This window comes from Apteryx rowi, unplaced genomic scaffold, assembly GCF_003343035.1.
Source record: "Apteryx rowi isolate R43461 unplaced genomic scaffold, aptRow1 scaffold_326, whole genome shotgun sequence".
Taxonomy (NCBI): domain Eukaryota; kingdom Metazoa; phylum Chordata; class Aves; order Apterygiformes; family Apterygidae; genus Apteryx; species Apteryx rowi.
Genome location: NW_020449708.1, coordinates 107,407 through 117,853, shown reverse-complemented (window position 1 = coordinate 117,853; position 10,447 = coordinate 107,407). Strand labels below are relative to the sequence as shown.

Below are 10,447 nucleotides of genomic sequence, written 5' to 3'. Positions count from 1 at the left end.
GGTTAGTGAGCCATCCAGTCAGCCATGTGAGACCAGTGGCCTCCGGGTCATGACAGCAGTGCTCGGTACCAAAGCAGGGGGTTGAACCTACCTTGTTACCCACTCATCTTCTTAGCAAGCCAACAATATCCAACACAGTGGGAGGATGTGGAGGAGTGCCAAAGATACAGTGCTTAACAGGCTCAATATCTTTCCACTCTAGCAAGCCCAGGGTTGCATCACAGCATTGTTATCCTGAGAAGATGGATAAAGCAAAGAAGGGTTTGATGAATTCCCTCGGGAGAAGCCCCTACCCTCCCTCTATCAGCAGTGAGGCTTCGTGCTGGGACTGCAGTCCAGGAACGAGTTTATCTCCTCCCAATAGCAGTAACCAGGGACTAAAAAGGAAATATCCGGCTTTTAGAGAAAAGAGTTTTTATTCTGATGTCCTCACTGCAGGAGCCTCCAACAACTTGGGGGTAAGTGCAAAGAACAGTTCTTTTTCTACCATGGACCCTTTTAAATGGAAAGACCTATGATACACTTGGCTCAGAGAAATGTAGCTTTCACCCCAGGTCCTAGCCCTTCGCTTGGGGCAGAGGCCTTTGTGCAAGACCTTGGCCCTCACAAAGTGAAGCCATAAGGCTCTTCCTGATCACAGTTGTGCTGCCATCCTCGGTGGCCCTTGCTATCACTGTCACCATGATGTTGTCTGGGTTTGGAATGCCACTTGGCAGGGCAGGGCAGGCACATGGTTGGGACTGCAGGGGATGTGTGGAAGTAAAACTCGAATAACTGTCTACCTCATTGGCCCCCAGTCCACATTTTGGGTTGATTTCAGACTGTACTCTGCTGACAAATCCTCTGCCTCTGTGCATTGGGCTGAAATTTCCAGATGTTTGTACTTCTTTAAGCCTCTTCTAACCATTATTCACAGTTTCTGATTGTTCCTAAAGCTCTTGGTAAAGTGGGTCTTAGTGTTTCACGCTCTCTACAGACCTCTTTAACCCACTGTCCCACTGTGCTACAAATGTGTTCTGTTACCTCCAACACTTCCCCCACATTATGTATTTCAGGATGTATGTGCTGGCCCCCATGTGCACAAGGATTTGCTAAGACAGGCAGACCTCGAGCAGCACACCCCAAAAGGTAAATCTACTGAAAAGAAACATGGTACGGCAGGAAACGGGACCATAACTCTTGAAGTTGCTAATGCTGAGCATATTGGGAACTAGACTGTCAGCTGCTGACTATAGATTAGTGCACTGCTTTCATTCTCCTCTCAGTGCCAGGAATGGGGCTGAACTGCTTGAATGTCCCATGAAGAGTGAATTGCTTTTCGAGGTGGAGCAAAGTGATCCGGTTAGGCGGTAGAACTGTGCTCCTTTTTCTGCTGGATATATCCATACCCCAAGGTTAAGGGTGTCTGTCTCTGTCTATGGGAGCTGGATCCCACAGGCAGGCAGTGCCATATGTCAAGTGAGCACTAAATTTACATGTTTTGCCCTTTCTGTATGTATTATAATTGTGTATGGAGCCAGCAATGCCCCCTTCCTGCTTATCCAGAGCAGTGTAAAGGGACCTGTCCTCTGGAGCTGTATTCAGGCTCTGAGTGACCATAGCCAAAACCATGGTCCTCTCTCACTTGTTCCCCTGCATCCAACTGTGCCCCAGAGCTCCTTGTTCTGTCTAGATACAAGACAGCTATGTGTATACTGAGCTGCTGGTTCCACCTGCTTACAACAGCTTGTTGTATCATGGATGCTCAAATGTAGGCAGAGAGCATAGGCAAAGGTCTACCAGCACTCGCCTAGCCCCCAGAACATGCTTGGGGGTATGGATTATAGGCTGGCAGTGAGTGGGGAGAAAGTGTGCATGTGAGAGGATTTTAGTCTTAGAGAGAGATGGTAACTATATATACCACCTTCCTGTGCTTAGAAGTGACATTTATTTTCATGAGTGAGGAAAAATGACTGCATCCTCAAGTGAGTCTTGACAAGATAGACTCATCCCTAACAAGTGGAGACAGATCTCTATTTATGATCTGCTGCTTCTTCAAGGGGGAAGAAGCCATCAGGCTGGAAATGTAAATGCAAATGACACACTAAGTATTGACATAAATAGTTGATACTGCAAAGGGCCATAATGAATGATGCCATGGATTTTGCAACAATAGAGTGACAAAGTTGGAATAGTTGTGCTCCCTGACAACAAATATAAATCAGGACCATTCTCCGAAGATCCCAAGCAAGAGAGATGTGTGAGGCTAAAGTAGTTGTAGTAAACCCTCTGCACCCTTTCTGTACTTACATCGTCCTGAAGTATCCCTAGCTTCAGCATCATTGACTGCAGTGGGAACAGTGAGGTGCACAGTGCTTCCTACAGTTGGTTGCCCTCTCCCGTGCACAGCGCTACACAACTGCTTTGCAATCAAGGGTCTCTGCTCCGACACAGGCAGAAGCACACACAGCAGGGTGAAGGACTGGGTCCAAAGCTTGATATCCACAGCACTCACTTATGAGTCAGAACCTTAAGTTTCTCCTTGGTCAAGTGTATAAGTTCATCAAATGAAAACCTCTCACTCCACCAAAATCTAATTTTGGCTCAATGGTTAGCTCTGCTAAGGAATAGTGCTTTTTAAAGCTTGCATGCAATTACTTAATTTAGGCTAAGTTTCAAATTCCCAGTTTGCTACTGTTCTATTATTTGCAGCTAGCAATGACTGGTTTAGCAATCTAAACAGTTTGGTTTATTTATGGAGTAAACGACATGGTTTAATTTCAGCCAGTTCTTGGAAACGTATACTTTTTACTTAGTCCAAATTCCCATTGAAAACATTTGGCCAAATTCTGAGACTGTTAGCTGTTTAACTCAGTCCTTGCTCATGCCACTGCTGAGGTGAGTGGGAGGTTCTATTGAGCAAGAACCGAGGAGAGGTTTGTCCCAAGTAAGGTGTGAATAGAGATTTCAGAATGTAAAGATGACCCGAGCAGCTGGCTCTCCTGGAATACTCATAAGCCTTTTATCACCATTTTGACTGAGTTCCTCCCTTCTACTGACTCTTGCTCTCACAGCATCTCAGGCAGGCAGGAAAATCCCACCCCATGCTGAGGGTGGGGGATGCCATGCACTAGAGACCAGTAACTTGCCCAAGATCACATAGACAGTCTATAGCAAAGCTGGGAACTGAACAGATCTCCTTAGACCCTGGTCAGTCCCTTCCAGCTAATAAGGTGCATTACAATAATCCTCAGTGGAGGCTTCTTCTGTGCCATCATTTTGACATTGGAAAACCATAATGACATGTTGCACCAGGAAAAAAGGTCTTTCATCTGCATGGGGGGAATGAAAGTCTATTTCCCCTTGCTGTCTGCTTGATTTTTCTCACTTACAAATCTAGTGCAGTGATTCCTACAGACAGTCCAGGAGACAGCAAGTCCTCCAGTGTATAGATATGTAAAGCAGAATGATGCTTTTTGACTTCTGACCTTTGTTTCTATTTGTCTCTCAGTCACAACCTTCAGGACACCTGAGGACATTGGAAGTTGCCTAGAGAAACAAGCGATTGGACCAACCACTGAGATCCTCATCAAGTCAGATTTCCCACTGCGAGCATTTAAGCCCAAAGTGCAGATTCCCTTCCAAAGGCTTCCAGGGCAATGCCCTCGGAAGGTTGAGATAGAGAGGTAAGCAGCCAGAAAGTGCCTAGAAGCATCATTATGGAACAGACACAGCAGACTGGGGTGTTCATTTTTGCTTTCAAGACATGGTATATCAAAAGTCTTTAGAAAAATACTGTCCTATAAGGAGTTTATATCACTTTGAGGCCTGCGCACAGCACTGTTAGCTCAGAATTGATCCCATATAATGATCTTTTCTGTGGCAAAGCTGCTCAGAAAGTTCCCATTTCTTCCTGACTTCGGTGCCCCTTGCTGTTTCCCTGCTATGTGTCTGTGTACCACCAGCTGAGCTAACTGAATTGTTGGTGGGGAAGTTCCTGAAGTCAATCTGTGAAGTGGTCCACATAAAAAAAAAAAAGAAAGAAAGAAAAAGAAACAAAACCAACCAACAACCATTTTTGGAGAAGAAAGGAAGCCTTGCTACTGAAAAAATCATAAGGTAGAACAACTCCAGTAGGGTCCACAGGGAGCAAAACATGGGTCCGTCAGATCCGTGAAAAAGAATGTTCTGCAGGGTGTGAGATAGGAAAGCACATTTCAGTGATCCAGCTGCTTTCTGCCTGAGGGGCTGATTCCCACAACACTTGCTTTGTATTGAAACCAGATGCCTTTCCCCATCAGCCCAGTTCAGTGTCCAGAGCTAACTGGTAATTATTACTGGCAACAGGAGTAGGCTGACAATGGAGCCTTCTGCAGTTCCGCTTTTGGTATGTTGGCCTGTCTCATTTTAAAGCTCCAGTGATCTCTTATGCCTTCTGGGGAGCCTGCAACACAGTGGTGCCAGGGGGTGTGGGGTTATAAGCACAGGAACCATTTCAGGCTCATTAAGTGGTTACTTTCCCATCCAATTCAAAACAGGAGAAGAAGGCTGTATCTCAGCCTTGATATTGCTCAGCTCTTAGCCAATGAGGGGATAGACTCCAATCAGTTGATGCCAAGGCACCACGAGCCTGACAATATGCCAACTATTGAGGACAAGAGAGATCCTATCTTTCCCATCTACCTTCCACTAAAGGTAAGAGAGTGCATTTGGTACTCTGTGATCTGTCTCATTGCTGACACCACAGGCTCTTTCTGAGAATCGCAGGACACTTAGAAGTCATTGATATGGGGTTTGGGCCCTGAAGAATATCTATAAGATGCTGAGCATCTGCAGGTTGCCCACAACTTCCATCAGAACTAATAGCCCTTGAGGATGCTCCTCACTGTCACTTGTGTGTCCAAAGAAAAGGTGTCTCATGTTTGCTTCTGGATGCAGCAGTCAGCACTATTTTTGCATGAGACCTCTCCAGACGGTGGTCTCTGCTGTGGCCTGCTCCCTGGGAGAGAACTAGATGTAGAGATCCTGCTTTCTAGGAGAAAGTTGTTGATCAAAGGTCTGTGCAGCTTTTGCACCTCGACTAGTTTCCCTTCTTACAGCCCATTTAAGAGCTGTGTGTTAATTTTCCTCTTATTAAATTTTGTATTAGGATATTTTCTTCTCTCTGAAACAAGACTTCATTTCACTCATGTCCTGGCTTTTTAGATATTTGACAATGAAGAGTATGACTGCCGAACTCCAGAAGAGTGGATCTTGCTAGGATTGGAGCCAGGATCTCATGATAGAAAGCCAGTGCCTGGAAAAGCACTTTTACCTACAGATGATGTACTGGGACATGGTAAAGCTTGAATGAACTACTGCTCAAGTTGGGGGAGAGGAGCTTATAATTACAGGCCCATTGAGTAGAAGGGAACATTTAGGTTATGATGAGTGCAGTTCTGATCAGCAGAAAAGCAATAGCTCAGTTCTGAACAGGCTCAAGCAGTCACAGCAAGAGACCAGGAATCTGGACAACTGTCAATCCTGCCCTGGATTTGACTGTTCCTAGTTTTTTTTAGAAGTAGCCTCTGACTTTTCCCCACCTGTTTCTGTGGCTGGAAGTCAGTACAGTCAAAATTCTGAGTGCTTTATTGATGTGTTGGTCCCATCATGGAGTTAAGTAGGTATCTGAACAGAGTATCTTCTGCCTGGGTTTCACTGAGTGTGCAAACTGGAAGTCAAGTTCAGATTGCTCTGAAAATCCAAGTAGTTCTGTGATCTGGAGGTAGTTAAGTAACAAGGACAGCTGTTGTTCTCCTGTCACTCAGAGCCTTCCTAATGAGAAAGCATTCCTGGGTACACCTATACTGGAGTCCAGTTTTGACTGCAGCTCACGTCAACACATCTATGCTAGCTTTAAAGCACTGGAACTGGCATAGGTACTGACTGCAGCACTGGGACAACCTCCTTAGGCTTGGTTGACTGCAAAACCTAGTCAGGAAGCTGGGTGAATCCTCAGCCAGCCAGGACCTGGGTGGCTGGGCTCTGCTTGCTCTGTCTGCCTGTATGCAGCTGCCCCGGGGAACACTATACCTGAGCAATCCCCAAATTGAATAGACTGTTCTGGGCATAAGTAGCCAGACCTTCTTGGCCCTGGGGAAGGTGAGATTACACCCGTATAGTGCCAGCACTGTTGCAAATGTCTACAGCTCAGAGGAGTGGTTAATGGCATCCATTCTCACCTTCAGTATAATGCTATCCTTGCCATTTTCTGCTTAGCACCTCTCAACATTTAAGAGTTAGGCATGTCAGGAGTGACTCAGAGAAATAACAGATTGGAGTAAGACACGGGTTTGCACACACTCTCAAACAAAAGAATGAGAACTTGTGTGTGGAGGGGGACACAGGGCTAGAGCCTTTCCTGGGAAAGGATAATGGGATCCCCACAGAGCCTGTGTGGGTAACAAGGGGTGCTGGATTAAGGGGAGAAGGAATTGGGAAGCAGAGAGGATCCCAAGCATGATCTGAAAGAGAGGATATAGGGGCATACAAAACCCAGGCATGCGGTATGGCTGGGAAGAGTGAGTGAGAGCGCCTGAAGCACGAGATGGGAGGATGGCCCACATGGGGAAGAGGAGGAAAATGAAAGGCACTGATGTGTGCAAACAGTTGGAAATGCTAAGCTGTGTGACCCGAGTTCATTATTTAGTTGATCACTGCAGAAATTATCTGAGATTGATGGACAGAGATTTATGATAGTAATGAATTTGACTGCAGCCCCACCAATCTGATCAGGAAATGCTTTTTGCTGCAGCCCTCAGGAGAATGGACTAACCCTGTTTTAATGCTTGACTCCTCTCAGAGGACCCCAAAAGCCAAAAGTTAATCTACAAGTGGACTGACGTTGGTGTTCTGGATTATGACAAGGAGACAAAGCTCTACTTGGTCCATAAAACAGATGAGAACGGGCTGGTGAGAGATGAAGAAGGGAGACCCATCCTCAACGGAGGAATAACTCCAGAAGGTGTGTTCCCAGAAAGGCCTTCTGGAACCTGGCATATACTCTGAGAGCCAGTCCATTACCCACACTGGTCCTAGGTATATATGGAAAGGATGTCAAGAAGTCATTTAATCCCTCTCCCTGCATCCTTCTTGACAGATGTCTGTTTAACCTCTCCTGAAAAACCTCCAGGGGAGAGAATTCCACACCTTATTTTGACAACCTATTTGAAGCCTTTCCTGTGGAGATACCTTTCCTATGGAAATACCTTTCCTTTGTCTCTCTCCTTCCCTGCCTTCAAGAAGAGTTAAATGTTGGTCTTTCTGAGCCAGTGCAGGGTGTTAACAGGTTAAGATGAAGTACCCACCTTTTGAAAGGGTTGGAGATGCTGCTAATTCCATGATACTGTCTCTTGCTGTCCTCAGATCCAGTTCCTCATTTTGGTCTCCAGTGTGCCAGACCAATTATATTGTCAGTCAACTAACTGCTGTCAGCACTGCAAGCCATTCTGAGCTTTTCCTTCTCTGTAGACTCTTGTAAGCTTTACCTTCATTTCCCAGGAAGAGCCCCATTGCTGCCATGTCAGTACTGGGTGTCACGAGTTTGCCTGCTGTTTCTGGCCGAAGATCCCCGGGTGTTTGCTCAGCGGGTAGTTTCTGCCAACAGCTTGCGTAAGAAGACACAGGCGCTGCTGCTTTACCACCTGTATGTAGACTGCATGCCCACAGATGGCCTGAACAGCATCAGTGAGAAGAGCCTGGGGAGGATGAAGCTGTTGGCTGTGCATACGCCCAACCTGAAGAAAGAGAAGCGGTAAAGTATCAAGTGCACGTCTAGATTCTCAGCCTACAGTTCATTAACGTTATAGGTCTTCACAGGGATGCAGAATGGGTGGCAGGCAGATCTTGAGCATCCAACTCATAGCCCATAGGTTTCATCTGGTTTCAAGTCTGTACATGCCACCCTCTTGCCCAGAGCTTCATCAGATATAGGTAGGATGAGAACCCTAATGACATGTGCAGGATAGATAATCTGCCAGTGTTCCCAGATGAAGTAGATATATTTCACATGCAGATCCCTGAGCCATGCTTGCACCCACAGTTGAGTGGCCCTCAACAGCAGGCAGGCTGAACAGCACTGGCCTGGCTGACCTTGCTATATCCCTGCCAGCCCTGCTTTCTGCAATTCCATGAATACAGGGCAGCTGGGGGAGGGCTGCACACTTTCATTTACAGTCCCTAACAGCTTCCAGGACACAGATCAGTCATTTCTGAACTGGTCTGCAGACCACCAGCTGTCTCCAGAGAGTTGGCAACTGTCTGCTGATGGCTCTTCTTCCTGTTAACAGCCGCTAAAACAAATCAAAAGCAGATTGCACAGTGAACTGGTGGAGCAAACAGGAGATCTCCACCTGGATACAAACAAGTGTCCCCCAGACGGTGTCTCTTTGAAATGCATTTCATATCAGGAAGGAGTTTTAAGAGTCCCTGGGCTGATGAATCATGAGCCATTGGTAGTGTTACTGGGAATGAGCTGTGACTGATTGCCCTGCTTAGAGACAGGAAGGTGTGAAGGGCTGTGTGGTCTGCCAGCCTGAACTTGAAAGAGAGTAATTGATCTCTGTTTGTGAGCAGAAATATAGTCAGAAAGAAAAGTACCCTGTCTGCTTGAGGTGAAAGATGATGACTTCACAGGGCAGACAGAGCAAAGATTCAGCACTTACACTCATGTCCTGGGTCAGGAAACTGGTGTCCTCAAGGGGTGTTCAGCAGGAGATGTTTGGGAGGACAGTCCAGGTTGCCCACTTTTCTACGGTTACCAGACAGCTTCCTCAGTTCTTGGTTATTTCCCCTCTTCTGTGTAATGCTTCTCTCCCCACAAAACACCTACTGGCAATTTTACTTTGATCTGAGAAAACACTTGAGAAGGCTGCAGTCCTAGTCCCAGGTCTCCACTTACCTCTCTCATTAAACCTCCAGTTGATAGTTTTGCTGGCTGCTCCRTTGTCTGCACAGCTCTCCTAATGCATTTGGTAGTGGGTGAGCTGCTGGGTTAACAAATCCAGGAGAAGTGATTGATAAGTAAATTTTGGAGTAAAGGTACAGATATGCAGTTTTGCTCAAACACTGTGGATTGTCATTGGTTCCATGTCCTTGTAACAGGGTATTAGACCGTTTGTGCTGCCTGGAAAAAGAAGTGAGATTAGACTATGAACGTACGATGAACAAGATCAGCTTTGACAGAGTTGTCATTTCCAAACCTCAGACGTTTTCTTATGTTACCCTGCCAGACAAAGATGAAGAGAAAGTGCCAGAGAAAGGTATGGGTTGCAGAAACTCTCAGGTTTACATTGATGATTAGGGCTCATAAAGGACTGCAGCAGGAGATGATATGAGATTTTGGAGTATGCCTGCTGGTTTTTAGGGTGTATTTGCATATTCAGGTTACCTCAGTATAACACATTACCATCCATCAGCTGTAGTTGCAGTAACTCTGCAAGTGCACCTTTAATGGCATCAAATGCAAAGTAATGCGATTAGCATAGCTGCCTTCCACTCTACACTATGTTAGGGCTCACTGCCTTTCATTTGCTGCGCTCAGTTGTGCCATAGCTCATGCATGAAGGAAGGTCCAAACTGTTTTAGACCCCCAGACTGGAGTAAAATGACCATAGAGAAAGGGGTTTTGCCAATGCACTTCCGTCTTCCAAAAGCTGGAACATGAGTGGCCTCTTACCAGGTGAGATGACTCAGATGAGCCTTGAAGCCTCAGTGAGAAGCCCTTCAAGCCCCCTGTTCTTTATCATGGAAGTTTCATGAGCCAAACCCTCAGGAACATCAGGGACCAAGACAGTCCCTCAGTCTCTAATGGGAGGCTGCAGAAAGTTTCAGAACAGACTCTTTCATCCAGCCATTTGCTGAAACTGCTTACATGTTAAGGCCCATGCACAGAAGGAGAGTCTATCTCACAAGCCCTGTCCTGAAAGGGAGCTGTACTAGAAACTATTCCTCTCAAACAAGAACTGCAATGGCTATTGCAAGTAATAACATGTTCTTTTGTCCGGTGCCAGGGCTCATCTACATCCCAGACTATCCTTTTGATGAGCAACGAGCACACTTCAGTTTCGTCTCGCTCCTGACCAGGCCGGAAGTCATCCTTGCCCTTACACAGGTTCAAGATGAGTGCAACAAGGCAGCTACCATGTCTCTGTTCCACTCAACTTTAGCCAAGCAGGTCCGCTTGGAGGAGTTTGAACAGATCCAGACCCAGACCTTCACTCAGGTGAGAGGAGAAAACCTTGGGGGGGGGGGAGGGGGGAAGACACACATGGGGCAGCCAACAGGGCTCTCTACGTGTATCAGACAGACTCAGCAACTGCTGACTGCCTAGAAAGGGATGAGCTTTCAAAGGAGATATTGTAGGTGAGGGAGGAATTTGCATCATAAAGCCTCAAATTTATTGGGAAGCAGAGAGAATGGGATGAAGGAG

General features: G+C 46.3%; 1 protein-coding gene across 1 annotated transcript in view; it reads left to right on the top strand.

The window, feature by feature from the left end:
• Nucleotides 1-242: 242 nt before the first annotated feature.
• The window catches only part of DNAH1 (dynein axonemal heavy chain 1), a 79,554-nt gene continuing 69,349 nt past the window's right edge, over nt 243-10,447 (top strand). Inside the window, exons 1-9 of the mRNA XM_026071499.1 lie at nt 243-458; nt 1,056-1,128; nt 3,491-3,665; nt 4,518-4,674; nt 5,185-5,317; nt 6,821-6,982; nt 7,519-7,771; nt 9,121-9,278; nt 10,029-10,240. Of these exons, the coding sequence (XP_025927284.1) occupies nt 243-458; nt 1,056-1,128; nt 3,491-3,665; nt 4,518-4,674; nt 5,185-5,317; nt 6,821-6,982; nt 7,519-7,771; nt 9,121-9,278; nt 10,029-10,240 (1,539 nt within the window). The remainder of the gene's footprint in view (nt 459-1,055; nt 1,129-3,490; nt 3,666-4,517; nt 4,675-5,184; nt 5,318-6,820; nt 6,983-7,518; nt 7,772-9,120; nt 9,279-10,028; nt 10,241-10,447) is intronic.